Here is a 16,436-nt window from a genome sequence, read left to right on the forward strand (position 1 = left end):
GAGTAGTCTATGGGTCTCTGTGTGAGTCTGTGGGTCTCTGTGTGAGTAGTCTATGGGTCTCTGTGTGAGTCTATGGGTCTCTGTGTGAGTCTATGGGTCTCTGTGTGAGTAGTCTATGGGTCTCTGTGTGAGTAGTCTATGGGTCTCTGTGTGAGTCTATGGGTCTCTGCGTGAGTAGTCTATGGGTCTCTGTGTGAGTCTGTGGGTCTCTGTGTGAGTAGTCTATGGGTCTCTGTGTGAGTCTATGGGTCTCTGTGTGAGTCTGTGGGTCTCTGTGTGAGTCTGTGGGTCTCTGTGTGAGTCTGTGGGTCTCTGTGTGAGTCTGTGGGTCTCTGTGTGAGTAGTCTATGGGTCTCTGTGTGAGTCTGTGGGTCTCTGTGTGAGTAGTCTATGGGTCTCTGTGTGAGTCTGTGGGTCTCTGTGTGAGTAGTCTATGGGTCTCTGTGTGAGTCTATGGGTCTCTGTGTGAGTCTGTGGGTCTCTGTGTGAGTAGTCTATGGGTCTCTGTGTGAGTCTATGGGTCTCTGTGTGAGTAGTCTATGGGTCTCTGTGTGAGTCTGTGGGTCTCTGTGTGAGTAGTCTATGGGTCTCTGTGTGAGTCTGTGGGTCTCTGTGTGAGTAGTCTATGGGTCTCTGTGTGAGTCTATGGGTCTCTGTGTGAGTCTGTGGGTCTCTGTGTGAGTCTGTGGGTCTCTGTGTGAGTAGTCTATGGGTCTCTGTGTGAGTAGTCTATGGGTCTCTGTGTGAGTCTGTGGGTCTCTGTGTGAGTAGTCTATGGGTCTCTGTGTGAGTCTATGGGTCTCTGTGTGAGTCTGTGGGTCTCTGTGTGAGTCTGTGGGTCTCTGTGTGAGTCTGTGGGTCTCTGTGTGAGTAGTCTATGGGTCTCTGTGTGAGTCTGTGGGTCTCTGTGTGAGTAGTCTATGGGTCTCTGTGTGAGTCTATGGGTCTCTGTGTGAGTCTATGGGTCTCTGTGTGAGTAGTCTATGGGTCTCTGTGTGAGTAGTCTATGGGTCTCTGTGTGAGTCTATGGGTCTCTGCGTGAGTAGTCTATGGGTCTCTGTGTGAGTCTGTGGGTCTCTGTGTGAGTAGTCTATGGGTCTCTGTGTGAGTCTATGGGTCTCTGTGTGAGTCTGTGGGTCTCTGTGTGAGTCTGTGGGTCTCTGTGTGAGTAGTCTATGGGTCTCTGTGTGAGTAGTCTATGGGTCTCTGTGTGAGTAGTCTATGGGTATCTGTGTGAGTCTGTGGGTCTCTGTGTGAGTAGTCTATGGGTCTCTGTGTGAGTCTGTGGGTCTCTGTGTGAGTAGTCTATGGGTCTCTGTGTGAGTCTATGGGTCTCTGTGTGAGTCTGTGGGTCTCTGTGTGAGTAGTCTATGGGTCTCTGTGTGAGTAGTCTATGGGTCTCTGTGTGAGTCTATGGGTCTCTGTGTGAGTCTGTGGGTCTCTGTGTGAGTAGTCTATGGGTCTCTGTGTGAGTAGTCTATGGGTCTCTGTGTGAGTAGTCTATGGGTCTCTGTGTGAGTAGTCTATGGGTCTCTGTGTGAGTAGTCTATGGGTCTCTGTGTGAGTAGTCTATGGGTCTCTGTGTGAGTAGTCTGTGAGTCTCTGTGTGAGTAGTCTTTGGGTCTCTGTGTGAGTAGTCTATGGGTCTCTGTGTGAGTCTGTGGGTCTCTGTGTGAGTAGTCTATGGGTCTCTGTGTGAGTAGTCTATGGGTTTCTGTGTGAGTCTGTGGGTCTCTGGGTGAGTAGTCTATGGGTCTCTGTGTGAGTAGTCTATGGGTCTCTGTGTGAGTAGTCTGTGGGTCTCTGTGCGAGTAGTCTATGGGTCTCTGTGTGAGTAGTCTATGGGTCTCTGTGTGAGTAGTCTATGGGTCTCTGTGTGAGTAGTCTATGGGTCTCTGTGTGAGTAGTCTGTGGGTCTCTGTGCGAGTAGTCTATGGGTGTCTGTGTGAGTAGTCTATGGGTCTCTGTGTGAGTAGTCTATGGGTCTCTGTGTGAGTAGTCTATGGGTCTCTGTGTGAGTAGTCTATGGGTTTCTGTGTGAGTCTGTGGGTCTCTGTGTGAGTAGTCTATGGGTCTCTGTGTGAGTAGTCTATGGGTCTCTGTGTGAGTCTGTGGGTCTCTGTGTGAGTAGTCTATGGGTCTCTGTGTGAGTCTATGGGTCTCTGTGTGAGTCTGTGGGTCTCTGTGTGAGTAGTCTATGGGTCTCTGTGTGAGTCTGTGGGTCTCTGTGTGAGTAGTCTATGGGTCTCTGTGTGAGTCTATGGGTCTCTGTGTGAGTCTATGGGTCTGTGTGAGTAGTCTATGGGTCTCTGTGTGAGTAGTCTATGGGTCTCTGTGTGAGTCTATGGGTCTCTGCGTGAGTAGTCTATGGGTCTCTGTGTGAGTCTGTGGGTCTCTGTGTGAGTAGTCTATGGGTCTCTGTGTGAGTCTGTGGGTCTCTGTGTGAGTAGTCTATGGGTCTCTGTGTGAGTCTATGGGTCTATGTGTGAGTAGTCTATGGGTCTCTGTGTGAGTCTATGGGTCTCTGTGTGAGTCTGTGGGTCTCTGTGTGAGTAGTCTATGGGTCTCTGTGAGTAGTCTATGGGTCTCTGTGTGAGTCTATGGGTCTCTGTGTGAGTCTGTGGGTCTCTGTGTGAGTAGTCTATGGGTCTCTGTGTGAGTAGTCTATGGGTCTCTGTGTGAGTAGTCTATGGGTCTCTGTGTGAGTCTGTGGGTCTCTGTGTGAGTAGTCTATGGGTCTCTGTGTGAGTCTGTGGGTCTCTGTGTGAGTAGTCTATGGGTCTCTGTGTGAGTCTATGGGTCTATGTGTGAGTAGTCTATGGGTCTCTGTGTGAGTCTATGGGTCTCTGTGTGAGTCTGTGGGTCTCTGTGTGAGTCTATGGGTCTCTGTGTGAGTCTGTGGGTCTCTGTGTGAGTAGTCTATGGGTCTCTGTGTGAGTAGTCTATGGGTCTCTGTGTGAGTAGTCTATGGGTCTCTGTATGAGTAGTCTATGGGTCTCTGTGTGAGTAGTCTATGGGTCTCTGTGTGAGTAGTCTATGGGTCTCTGTGTGAGTAGTCTGTGAGTCTCTGTGTGAGTAGTCTTTGGGTCTCTGTGTGAGTAGTCTATGGGTCTCTGTGTGAGTCTGTGGGTCTCTGTGTGAGTAGTCTATGGGTCTCTGTGTGAGTCTATGGGTCTCTGTGTGAGTCTGTGGGTCTCTGTGTGAGTCTGTGGGTCTCTGTGTGAGTAGTCTATGGGTCTCTGTGTGAGTCTGTGGGTCTCTGTGTGAGTAGTCTATGGGTCTCTGTGTGAGTCTATGGGTCTCTGTGTGAGTCTATGGGTCTGTGTGAGTAGTCTATGGGTCTCTGTGTGAGTAGTCTATGGGTCTCTGTGTGAGTCTATGGGTCTCTGCGTGAGTAGTCTATGGGTCTCTGTGTGAGTCTGTGGGTCTCTGTGTGAGTAGTCTATGGGTCTCTGTGTGAGTAGTCTATGGGTCTCTGTGTGAGTCTATGGGTCTATGTGTGAGTAGTCTATGGGTCTCTGTGTGAGTCTATGGGTCTCTGTGTGAGTCTGTGGGTCTCTGTGTGAGTAGTCTATGGGTCTCTGTGTGAGTAGTCTATGGGTCTCTGTGTGAGTCTATGGGTCTCTGTGTGAGTCTGTGGGTCTCTGTGTGAGTAGTCTATGGGTCTCTGTGTGAGTAGTCTATGGGTCTCTGTGTGAGTAGTCTATGGGTCTCTGTGTGAGTCTGTGGGTCTCTGTGTGAGTAGTCTATAGGTCTCTGTGTGAGTCTGTGGGTCTCTGTGTGAGTAGTCTATGGGTCTCTGTGTGAGTCTATGGGTCTATGTGTGAGTAGTCTATGGGTCTCTGTGTGAGTCTATGGGTCTCTGTGTGAGTCTGTGGGTCTCTGTGTGAGTCTATGGGTCTCTGTGTGAGTCTGTGGGTCTCTGTGTGAGTAGTCTATGGGTCTCTGTGTGAGTAGTCTATGGGTCTCTGTGTGAGTAGTCTATGGGTCTCTGTATGAGTAGTCTATGGGTCTCTGTGTGAGTAGTCTATGGGTCTCTGTGTGAGTAGTCTATGGGTCTCTGTGTGAGTAGTCTGTGAGTCTCTGTGTGAGTAGTCTTTGGGTCTCTGTGTGAGTAGTGTATGGGTCTCTGTGTGAGTCTGTGGGTCTCTGTGTGAGTAGTCTATGGGTCTCTGTGTGAGTAGTCTATGGGTTTCTGTGTGAGTCTGTGGGTCTCTGGGTGAGTAGTCTATGGGTCTCTGTGTGAGTAGTCTATGGGTCTCTGTGTGAGTCTGTGGGTCTCTGTGTGAGTAGTCTATGGGTCTCTGTGTGAGTCTGTGGGTCTCTGTGTGAGTAGTCTATGGGTCTCTGTGTGAGTCTATGGGTCTATGTGTGAGTAGTCTATGGGTCTCTGTGTGAGTCTATGGGTCTCTGTGTGAGTCTGTGGGTCTCTGTGTGAGTAGTCTATGGGTCTCTGTGTGAGTAGTCTATGGGTCTCTGTGTGAGTCTATGGGTCTCTGTGTGAGTCTGTGGGTCTCTGTGTGAGTAGTCTATGGGTCTCTGTGTGAGTAGTCTATGGGTCTCTGTGTGAGTAGTCTATGGGTCTCTGTGTGAGTCTGTGGGTCTCTGTGTGAGTAGTCTATGGGTCTCTGTGTGAGTCTGTGGGTCTCTGTGTGAGTAGTCTATGGGTCTCTGTGTGAGTCTATGGGTCTATGTGTGAGTAGTCTATGGGTCTCTGTGTGAGTCTATGGGTCTCTGTGTGAGTCTGTGGGTCTCTGTGTGAGTAGTCTATGGGTCTCTGTGTGAGTAGTCTATGGGTCTCTGTGTGAGTCTATGGGTCTCTGTGTGAGTCTGTGGGTCTCTGTGTGAGTAGTCTATGGGTCTCTGTGTGAGTAGTCTATGGGTCTCTGTGTGAGTAGTCTATGGGTCTCTGTGTGAGTAGTCTATGGGTCTCTGTGTGAGTAGTCTATGGGTCTCTGTGTGAGTAGTCTATGGGTCTCTGTGTGAGTAGTCTGTGAGTCTCTGTGTGAGTAGTCTTTGGGTCTCTGTGTGAGTAGTCTATGGGTCTCTGTGTGAGTAGTCTATGGGTCTCTGTGTGAGTAGTCTATGGGTCTCTGTGTGAGTAGTCTGTGGGTCTCTGTGCGAGTAGTCTATGGGTGTCTGTGTGAGTAGTCTATGGGTCTCTGTGTGAGTAGTCTATGGGTCTCTGTGTGAGTAGTCTATGGGTCTCTGTGTGAGTAGTCTATGGGTTTCTGTGTGAGTCTGTGGGTCTCTGTGTGAGTAGTCTATGGGTCTCTGTGTGAGTAGTCTATGGGTCTCTGTGTGAGTCTGTGGGTCTCTGTGTGAGTAGTCTATGGGTCTCTGTGTGAGTCTATGGGTCTCTGTGTGAGTCTGTGGGTCTCTGTGTGAGTCTGTGGGTCTCTGTGTGAGTAGTCTATGGGTCTCTGTGTGAGTCTGTGGGTCTCTGTGTGAGTAGTCTATGGGTCTCTGTGTGAGTCTATGGGTCTCTGTGTGAGTCTATGGGTCTCTGTGTGAGTAGTCTATGGGTCTCTGTGTGAGTAGTCTATGGGTCTCTGTGTGAGTCTATGGGTCTCTGCGTGAGTAGTCTATGGGTCTCTGTGTGAGTCTGTGGGTCTCTGTGTGAGTAGTCTATGGGTCTCTGTGTGAGTCTATGGGTCTCTGTGTGAGTCTGTGGGTCTCTGTGTGAGTCTGTGGGTCTCTGTGTGAGTCTGTGGGTCTCTGTGTGAGTCTGTGGGTCTCTGTGTGAGTAGTCTATGGGTCTCTGTGTGAGTCTGTGGGTCTCTGTGTGAGTAGTCTATGGGTCTCTGTGTGAGTCTGTGGGTCTCTGTGTGAGTAGTCTATGGGTCTCTGTGTGAGTCTATGGGTCTATGTGTGAGTAGTCTATGGGTCTCTGTGTAAGTCTATGGGTCTCTGTGTGAGTCTGTGGGTCTCTGTGTGAGTAGTCTATGGGTCTCTGTGTGAGTCTATGGGTCTCTGTGTGAGTCTGTGGGTCTCTGTGTGAGTAGTCTATGGGTCTCTGTGTGAGTAGTCTATGGGTCTCTGTGTGAGTAGTCTATGGGTCTCTGTGTGAGTCTGTGGGTCTCTGTGTGAGTAGTCTATGGGTCTCTGTGTGAGTCTGTGGGTCTCTGTGTGAGTAGTCTATGGGTCTCTGTGTGAGTCTATGGGTCTATGTGTGAGTAGTCTATGGGTCTCTGTGTGAGTCTATGGGTCTCTGTGTGAGTCTGTGGGTCTCTGTGTGAGTCTATGGGTCTCTGTGTGAGTCTGTGGGTCTCTGTGTGAGTAGTCTATGGGTCTCTGTGTGAGTAGTCTATGGGTCTCTGTGTGAGTAGTCTATGGGTCTCTGTGTGAGTAGTCTATGGGTCTCTGTGTGAGTCTGTGGGTCTCTGTGTGAGTAGTCTATGGGTCTCTGTGTGAGTAGTCTATGGGTCTCTGTGTGAGTAGTCTATGGGTCTCTGTGTGAGTAGTCTATGGGTCTCTGTGTGAGTAGTCTATGGGTCTCTGTGTGAGTAGTCTGTGAGTCTCTGTGTGAGTAGTCTTTGGGTCTCTGTGTGAGTAGTCTATGGGTCTCTGTGTGAGTCTGTGGGTCTCTGTGTGAGTAGTCTATGGGTCTCTGTGTGAGTAGTCTATGGGTTTCTGTGTGAGTCTGTGGGTCTCTGGGTGAGTAGTCTATGGGTCTCTGTGTGAGTAGTCTATGGGTCTCTGTGTGAGTCTGTGGGTCTCTGTGTGAGTAGTCTATGGGTCTCTGTGTGAGTCTGTGGGTCTCTGTGTGAGTAGTCTATGGGTCTCTGTGTGAGTCTATGGGTCTATGTGTGAGTAGTCTATGGGTCTCTGTGTGAGTCTATGGGTCTCTGTGTGAGTCTGTGGGTCTCTGTGTGAGTAGTCTATGGGTCTCTGTGTGAGTAGTCTATGGGTCTCTGTGTGAGTCTATGGGTCTCTGTGTGAGTCTGTGGGTCTCTGTGTGAGTAGTCTATGGGTCTCTGTGTGAGTAGTCTATGGGTCTCTGTGTGAGTAGTCTATGGGTCTCTGTGTGAGTCTGTGGGTCTCTGTGTGAGTAGTCTATGGGTCTCTGTGTGAGTCTGTGGGTCTCTGTGTGAGTAGTCTATGGGTCTCTGTGTGAGTCTATGGGTCTATGTGTGAGTAGTCTATGGGTCTCTGTGTGAGTCTATGGGTCTCTGTGTGAGTCTGTGGGTCTCTGTGTGAGTAGTCTATGGGTCTCTGTGTGAGTAGTCTATGGGTCTCTGTGTGAGTCTATGGGTCTCTGTGTGAGTCTGTGGGTCTCTGTGTGAGTAGTCTATGGGTCTCTGTGTGAGTAGTCTATGGGTCTCTGTGTGAGTAGTCTATGGGTCTCTGTGTGAGTAGTCTATGGGTCTCTGTGTGAGTAGTCTATGGGTCTCTGTGTGAGTAGTCTATGGGTCTCTGTGTGAGTAGTCTGTGAGTCTCTGTGTGAGTAGTCTTTGGGTCTCTGTGTGAGTAGTCTATGGGTCTCTGTGTGAGTCTGTGGGTCTCTGTGTGAGTAGTCTATGGGTCTCTGTGTGAGTAGTCTATGGGTTTCTGTGTGAGTCTGTGGGTCTCTGGGTGAGTAGTCTATGGGTCTCTGTGTGAGTAGTCTATGGGTCTCTGTGTGAGTAGTCTGTGGGTCTCTGTGCGAGTAGTCTATGGGTCTCTGTGTGAGTAGTCTATGGGTCTCTGTGTGAGTAGTCTATGGGTCTCTGTGTGAGTCTATGGGTCTCTGTGTGAGTAGTCTATGGGTCTCTGTGTGTGAGCCTATGGGTCTCTGTGCGAGTCTACGTACATATGTACGTTGAACTTCTTTCGCACCGTACGTAACCAACCGTGCTAATCGGAGGTGCGGGAAGTTACCGGTTCCCAACACGCCCAAATAGACCCCCCAAAAAAAACACGCCCACAAAACAACATCCGCAACATGCAGACGCAAAGAGAGGGGACCTGTAGAAAATCTCCCAGCAGCGCGTGGAGCGAAAACGCCGGGACGAAATCCCGAACAACACGCCGGTAGAGGTCCCCATCCCAAGTCCCCGATCTGTCCAAAGCAGAGCTGCCGAATGGCGACGACGACGACCACCGCTTGCGAGGCGAGCATCAGCTCACGGGCTGTCGTCCGCGTGCAATCGCTGGTGGAATCGCAGCACGGTGGCGCGCGTGAACACCTGGCCGCACACTCCGCAGCGGTACGACCGCCCGCCCGCCCGCGCCCCCACGCCCCGTGACGGCTTGGCGTGGCAACCCTGCGGGAAGGCCCGCCCGCGCCCCTCGCAGGGGCAGGGACGCTCTCCCGCGCACAGCCCCCGCCGCCGCCGCCGCCTCGGGCCGGACGCGTCCGCCCACGTGCGGTCGAACGGCTCGCGCCAGGGCGGCCTTTCCAACGCGCCCTCCGGCGGACCGAGAGGCTTCCCGGAGAAAAAGGCGAACGACGCGTCGTCCCCGCCCCCGGGCGCAAACGGACGTGGCCGCGTCGGTGGGTTGAATGCGGCGGCGGCGGCGGTGGCGGCTGTTTCTTCGCCGTGCATTTCAGACGACGCCTGCTGCTGCTGCTGCTCTTGCTGCTGCTGCTGCTGCTGCCGCCACGGATGAGGAAGAAATGCGGCCGCAAGCGCGGCGGTTGTTCTGGACGCCATGTTCCGCGCGATGAGGTCGGCGTAGCCGGCCAAGGGAGGTTTGCCTTCATCAGAAAATACAGCGGTTCACGGGACTGTAGCGCATTTCATGAAATGACCAAAAAAAATAAAAACACGATTTTTTTTTTGTTGCCGTGTAATACACACGAAGACGTGTGTGTACGTTGCGTCTATCGTATATCGGAGCAGGTTCGATTGCGTGTTCACCACAAGTTCGTGTGGTTAATGCAGTCCTTGATTCCTTACAAAAGGTGATGTTTTAACATCTTAACGCCTAACAATAGGGGTTTATCCCCTTTTTTCTGACAAGAAAACTGAAACCTTTTTTCAAGGATCCATGTTACTGCATTAACCACAATACTTGCGGTCAAAATGCAAAAAAAAAAACACACTCCGATAATATATTAGCATCTTAAATTTGGAGCTTTCGTGACTGTAGGAATTACTCTTTGGTTTTTTCGGTAAAATCACGTATAAAGATAAAATAATAAATCAATCAAATAATAGCATACTGTATGCTATTATTTGATTTATTATTTTATCTTTATACGTGATTTTACCGAAAAAACCAAAGAGTAATATATTAGCATTGTCCTTGAAACTGATTGGTCCACACCAAGGGACGGCTTTCTTTTGAGCCTCGACCCAATTGGTGCTCGACAGAGGTCACAACCGGGTACCCGATACCCGTACCCTACCCGATACCCGGCCGGGTACGGGTACCCGTTTGCGACCCTGGTGTGGCCGGGTACGGGTAGACCGTGAGTCACTGGTGAGTCACCGTTTGTCACTCATTTCCCAACGTCTTGTCTCTTCTCACAATTCAAGTTCCTGGAATCAACCCACCCGCGCCTGCAACATGGCTTCATCCCAGAGGTCGCAATCGGGTACCTGATACCCGTACCCTACCCGATACCCGGCCGGGTACGTTTGCGACCCTGGTGCGGCCGGGTACGGGTACGGGTAAGGAATCAAAACCCGTTTGCGACCTTTGGTGCTCGATCAGAAGACGCCAAAAGGCGTACAGCTCAAAGACGATGCCACTATCAGAGTAACGGGGGCTCGGGGTGAGCATCTACATTATTAGACCTGCTTTGCCAGTACCAAAATATAATAATAGGGGTTTTTCCCCTTTTTTTCCAGAAAAACCTATTCTTATTTTTAAATCCTTTATATTAAGTTCACTTGCTTGCTTGCTTGCGCGCTTACGACCGTGCAAATCTTTCGGTCGTTTTTTAACCCACTTCCCGTGATCCAATCGAGCTGACATTTTGCACACAGACTCGTTGTGCGTGACAATTAATGTTCGTGAAAAAAAATCCAAAATGTAACACTTTTTAGGACAAATTTTTTATATTTAATTACCAATTGCTTAATGGTGCCATGCAATCATCTGACCCATAAGGTGGCAGCCATCTCAAGCCAGAGGACGAGAGGACTCTAGCCGCCACGCATATAAAGAATTTATAGTGAAAAACTTTGTTTTTACGGGTTATACTTGTTCATACTCTGGTACCGGCGAAGGGGTTCCATGATACGTACTGTGCGCTTGTTACGAGCGGGAAAAGCGCTGAGACTTGAATGCGTAAATGTGTCCGTGGTGACGTCCTAAGTTTGAGGCCCCAACGTATAACGGTGGATGGTGAAGCCTACAATTGATCATTAGGCCACGCAGCCACACCATCGATTGTAGTTTGGGGAAATGAATTATCATCATTCCCACACGGAGAGGCCGTTAATGGTAGATTACACTGGTCAACACACTTTTTCTGGCATAAGGTATTCCAACGGTTGTAAGGTAATTTTGGGGTGCCGATTCTAAATCCGGCATCAGTTTTAGTCTATCACATCAGGTTTTTGAGATATCAAATATTGCATTTTCAATAAAAACTGCAGAAGAAAAATATTAAATAAATGTGGATATCTACATAAAATGATATTATAAACACTATCATAAAAATACAGCACATTTTAACACTAAGGCAGTCACTGACTCGCAACAACTTGCAATCATAAGTGACAGAGTTAATTTCGGGTAAAATCAATGAAAATGGGGTATGCCGATAGCATAAAAATGAGATGTGATAGAGCAAATCTGAGATCAGATTTTAAATCAGCACCCTGTGAAATTAGTCTAAACCAGCTGCAAAAGTCCAGGCCAGAAAAAAATGTTTTTTTGTTGTTGACCAGTGATAATCCCACGAGATGCTGAAGCCCACATCTGCTGCAGCGAGTCTCGGCGTTCTTAAAGTCACCCTCGAGACTGCATTGGTGTTGAACGCCATCAGCGTCGCTCGCTCTCTTACCAAGTGGCTCGCTTGTAGCTTGCGCGACAGAGCCGCTCTCCGACGGCCGAGGTATCGGCGCAGGATTTTTTGAGAAATCTTTGCCGGCATCTGGAAAACACGACGGGGGACAAGGATGTCCACGTGGCGAGCGAGGTCTGAACAAATGGCTCGAGAGGTTTTGGAGACCATTCGTAGGCTGTCGTTTGCAAGACAACGCAATTCACTTGAAACGGGGCCATCCATTTAGTACGTACGCATGGAGGGGGGTTAACCCAAATGCGTTCGTTTAACACGTAAATGTTGTGGTTTCACGCTTCAACACACCGGTGGGGCTAAAGCAGTGAACTAATTTGTCTTTTGTCAACGTGACACTTTTTTGCTGATTGGCCGTGTCGGGTGGTGGAGGGTTATGACACATTTATAAAGAACGCGATCTAACACCCAAAAACGTTGATTATGAGTAGATACTGTCAATACGAATCCAGCATAGACAGCACCTTCAAAGGGCTCCATTTTAACACGGTTCACGGTCAAGCAGCGTGCGAAGTCACCCGCGACTGGAGCCGACACCTCTTCAAGCTCATCTGCAACAAACCCACGAAACAAAAACGCGTCAACATATTTTACATAAGATGAACGTCGCTGATGTAAGATCTAGAATGGCGGGAGAGATTCTAGATTTGAAGCTTTCGTGACTGCAAGGATTCATGCGAGACTTGTGAAGACGGACACTTGTGTTGCCTCCGAAACGTCGTGATTTAATTGAGTTATTTGTTATTTAGTTTCATTTTATTTTATTATGATTTTTTTTACCCACGTGACTTTACCGAAAAAAACCTAAGGGACGGAGAAATGACGTCTAGCATGAATGCAGTCGAGTGCAGGGAGGTTGTAGTAGTAGGTTTTTACCCTTTAAACTGGTACAAAACTGACACCTTTATACAAAAAAACCTACTACTATATTTTGCCACTGGTAAAGGAGGTCTCATAGTGTAAATGCTTACCCCGAGCTCTCAATACTTTGATAGTGCGCTGTTTTTGAGTTGTACGCCTTTTGGCGTCATCTGAACCAAGAAGATGAATCCCTGCAGTCACGAAAGCTTTAAATCGAAATTTAAGGTAGTATTTATTGCAAATGCGCTGAGTTTTTTTTTCCCGTGCTCATTCACCGCTCTCACAACTTTTGCCAATTCAAAAACTTGAAGAACACCTCCGACTAGCACCGTGAGCTACGTACGGCGTGGAAGAAGCTCAACGTACACACATTGCTCGATGCGTAAAACACGTATATTTTTTTTACAACACCGTAATCCATATTCTTAGGTTTTTTCGGTAAAGTCACGTAGGTAAAAAATAAAAATTAATCCAATTAAATAAAAATTTAAATCTAAATCACGACGTTTCGGAGGCAACATACGAAACGTCGTGATTTTCATTAGACTTTTTTATTTTACTTTCATTAATTACATTTTTTTACCTACGTGACTTTACCGAAAAAAACCTAAGAATATGAATCCTTGCAGTCACGAAAGCTTCAAATCTACCGTAATCAATTTCGGCTGTCGCATCTTCGAGGCTGCCGACATCCGTGGCTGACGAGTCTGCCGCGGGAGGTTGGAGCCCGTCCCACTCGTTCAGCCTCCGCGCGCACAGCAGCAGCTCCCGGCTCAGGCCGCTGAACAGAGCGAGCAGCGCGTCCACCAGCCCTCCCAGCGTCACGTCGCCCGGGGAGGAGGCGACCGCATCATCGTCGTGGTGGTGCCCGTCGCCCCGCAGGGCCTTCACCACCTGCCGCAGCACGGCGTAGAAGCCGAAGGGCAGGCGGTCGCGCGCCGCGGCCAGCAGCTCGGCACGCACGAGGCCGTCCCCGACGCAGGCGCGCAGGACCCCGTAGTCCCGGATGCCCAGCTCCGAGTCCATGGCCCGGGCCACCTCCTCGTTCACGCCCTGCGCCTCCAGCCACGCCGGGAAGTCGTCCGTCGGCTCCGGCAGCACCGGGGCGGACACCGCGCACGCCATGCTGGCGGTGATGCTGCGGGGAGATGATGGGTTTACATTATAGAGCGGTAGTTGGATGTGAGAACGTCTTGCGTGCGAGATGCTGTCGCCAAAGTTGCTCACGGTGACATTGGAAGATACATTTGCACACGGCGTTGGTGTACGGTGATTTTCCTGCAATATTTTGCTGTCTTTTCTTGGATTTTCTGAGTTGCACTCAGTTACATATTCACTTTAAGATGTTTTCTTATTCGTGTTTTTGTTTGTTGCGGTTGCACCCGATTCAAGAGCCGAATGGCTCACAGGGCTATACCTAATAAATGAACTTGAACTTGAACAAGGATGAAGCATGAATATTATTGAAGACATCGGTCATCTTAGATGTGCGCATGTATGTTGAACTTGATAATAGTTTTTTTACCCTTCTATCTGGCAACAAAACTGACACATTTTTTTACAAGGAGTCATGTTTGCATAGACCACAATACCTGCAGTCATAATGCAAACAAAAAACACAACTCTGATAATGTATGCACCGTCCTTGAAGTTGATTGGTCCACACCCGAGACAGCTTTCCTTAGAGCCTAGTCTCACATGGGTTGGACCAGATGACGCCAAAAGGCGCACAACTCAAAGACAATGCACCATCAGAGTATGCGAGCTCGGGTAAGCATTTACACCATTGGAACCTAATTTGCCAGTAAAAAATATGATAATTGTTTTTTTTACCCTTCTATCTGGCAACAAAACTGACACCTTTTTTTTACAAGGAGTCATGCTTGCATAGACCACAATACCTGCAGTCATAATGCGAACAAAAAACACAACTCTGTATGCACTGTCCTTGAAGTTGATTGGTCCACACCCGAGACAGCTTTCCTCAGAGCCTAGTCTCACATGGTGTTGGACTGCAGGTATTGAGGTCTATGCAAGCATGACTCCTTGTAAAAAAGGTGTCAGTTTTGTTGCCAGATAGAAGGGTAAAAAAATTAACCCGTAAAAACAAAGTGTTTCACTATAAATCCTTTATATGCGTGTTCAATGGGCCACAACCCAGCCCACATTGGTCTTTGAAACGGGCGGCTAGAGTCCTCTCGTCCTCTGGCTTGAGATGGCTGCCACCTATGGGTCAGATGATTGCCTGCCACCATTAAGCAATTGGTAATTAAATATAATTTATTTTTTCCTAAAAAGTGTAAAATTTTGGGGGAAAAATTTCACGAAAATAAATTGTCACGCACAACGAGTCTGTGTGCAAAATGTCAGCTCGATTGGATCACGGGAAGTGGGTTAAAAAAACGACCGAAAGATTTGCACGGTCGTAAGCGCGCAAGCAAGCAAGCAAGTGAACTTAATATAAAGGATTTTAAAAAACCAATGATCACGCACAAGTTGACTCAACAATTGGGATGTATCTGTCAGAGGGACAGGACTGTTACCAGCACAGCGTACACGCTTGTTACAGCTATTGAGGATGTACCGGAATCAAAATAAGTAAATAGCGGGCAAGGCTGCAGTGATTGTTGGTAATCTGGACATCCGATTGAAAAATAACGTGCGGAGTGTGTTGTGTTTTTGTTTTAGTGTACGCGGGCTACCTGCTATGATATATCGATCACAAATCGTCGGCATTAACAAAGAGAGGGTGGGAAAGAAAGTTAAAAGTACGCAAAGCAATGAGATACGCGAGACGTGGAATTACACTCGGACGAAAACAATTGAAGATAGATTCGAGAGCATGCAGAGGATACGTAAACAGTACAGCGTTGTCACTGTTAACAAAAGCAAATGAGCTTTGGCAGGAAACTATAAACTAAGTAAACTCTTTGGCGCTTTCGGTAAAGTCACGTAGGTAGAAAAATAAAATATTTTTTTATTTTATTAAAATAAAATTGTATTTTATTTTTCTACCTACGTGATCAAATAAAAAAAATTAATTTTATTTTATTTTTCTACCTACGTGATCAAATAAAAAAATATTTTATTTTATTTTTCTAACTACGTGATCAAATAAAAATAAAAACATATTTTATTTTATTTTTCTACCTACGTGATCAAATAAAAAAAATTAATTTTATTTTATTTTTCTACCTACGTGATCAAATAAAAAATTAATTTTATTTTATTTTTCTACCTACGTGATCAGAAATAAAAATTATTTTATTTTATTTTTCTACCTACGTGATCAAATAAAAAGAAAAACATATTTTATTTTATTTTTCTACCTACGTGATCAAATAAAAAAAATTCTATTTTTCTACCTACGTGATCAAATAAAAATATTTTATTATAATTTTCTACCTACGTGACTTTACCGAAAGAACCAAAGAGTATGGATTCCTGCAGTCACGAAAGCTTCAAATCTAGATTTTTAAAAAACAATATTTTTTATTTTACCAGGTAAGGCCCACTAAGCTGTCTGGCTCTTTTTCAGAAGCGGCCTGCCCATCACGAGTGATAGATCAACGAAGTGGCTTATTATGTGGACATTTATAGCAGCAGCCAAATACATTAAAGCATCGTCAGGGCATCGTCAGGGGTCAGGATTTGACCCAAAGACCTCCTGTACACCGGGCGAGGTACTCAACATCTCGCAACTGTGATGATGATGGGAGAGACACCACAAACTCCAAATAAACAGCAGCAGGCATCGTCAGGGGTCAGGATCGAACCCACGACCTCCTGTATACCAGGTGAGGTAGTCAACATCTCGCAACTGTGATGATGATGATGAGAGAGGGACACCACAAACTCTAAATAGACAGCAGCAGGCATCGTCAGGGGTCAGGATTTGACCCACAGACCTCCTGTGTACCAGGCGAGGTAGTCAACATCTCGCAACTGTGATGATGATGAGAGAGAGAGACACCACAAACTCCAAATAAACAGCAGCAGGCATCGTCAGGGGTCAGGATTGACCCACAGACCTCCTGTACACCAGGCGAGGTAGTCAACATCTCGCAACTGTGATGATGATGATGAGAGAGGGACACCACAAACTCTAAATAGACAGCAGCAGGCATCGTCAGGGGTCAGGATTTGACCCACAGACCTCCTGTGTACCAGGCGAGGTAGTCAACATCTCGCAACTGTGATGATGATGAGAGAGGGACACCACAAACTTTAATTAGACAGCAGCAGGCATCGTCAGGGGTCAGGATTTGACCCACAGACCTCCTGTGTACCAGGCGAGGTAGTTAACATCTCGCAACTGTGATGATGATGATGATAGAGATACATCTTATGTTAAATCTTTCATTTAAAAAAAGGGAGGGGGGGGGTTAGTAACCCCCCCCCCTCCCTTTTTTTAAATGAAAGATTTCTCGACCTGCGCCACCCCAAGCCCGCGGCCTCGAGCACCGAGTACAGCAATATCAAGGACATGATGACGGACATTCTCAACCAGCGCTACCCAGCGTTGACGACGGACGCGGCGCCGAAGGCGGCGCCGCGTGGCGGCATTAACATCCTCTTTGACATGGTCTACGCGCCCAACGCTCACGACGGCGCCGCC

At 47.9% G+C, this 16,436-nt stretch overlaps 1 protein-coding gene across 1 annotated transcript; it reads right to left on the reverse strand.

Moving 5' to 3' along the window:
• Positions 1-8,105: 8,105 nt before the first annotated feature.
• Positions 8,106-14,739, reverse strand: LOC144734568 (uncharacterized). Its single transcript, XM_078616817.1, has 4 exons — positions 12,469-14,739; positions 11,422-11,508; positions 10,943-11,032; positions 8,106-8,680 (listed from the first exon to the last, which is right to left on the reverse strand). Exons 1-4 carry the CDS (start codon positions 12,941-12,943, stop codon positions 8,106-8,108), a joined length of 1,227 nt encoding a protein of 408 aa, XP_078472943.1. The 5' UTR covers positions 12,944-14,739.
• Between the last annotated feature and the right edge of the window lie 1,697 nt (positions 14,740-16,436).

Source organism: Lampetra planeri, chromosome 3, assembly GCF_965212315.1.
Source record: "Lampetra planeri chromosome 3, kcLamPlan1.2.h2, whole genome shotgun sequence".
Lineage (NCBI taxonomy): Eukaryota > Metazoa > Chordata > Hyperoartia > Petromyzontiformes > Petromyzontidae > Lampetra > Lampetra planeri.

Excerpts from the sequence above, each read along its gene's own strand:
- LOC144734568 (XM_078616817.1), bottom strand. The coding sequence starts at position 12,943 with ATGGCGTGCGCGGTGTCCGCCCCGGTGCTGCCGGAGCCGACGGACGAC. Across the intron at positions 11,509-12,468 it reads GACAGCCGAAATTGATTACG|ATGAGCTTGAAGAGGTGTCG; the intron begins GTAGATTTGAAG and ends GGTTTGTTGCAG. Across the intron at positions 8,681-10,942 it reads AGCTACAAGCGAGCCACTTG|GCAAACCTCCCTTGGCCGGC; the intron begins GTAAGAGAGCGA and ends TTTCTGATGAAG.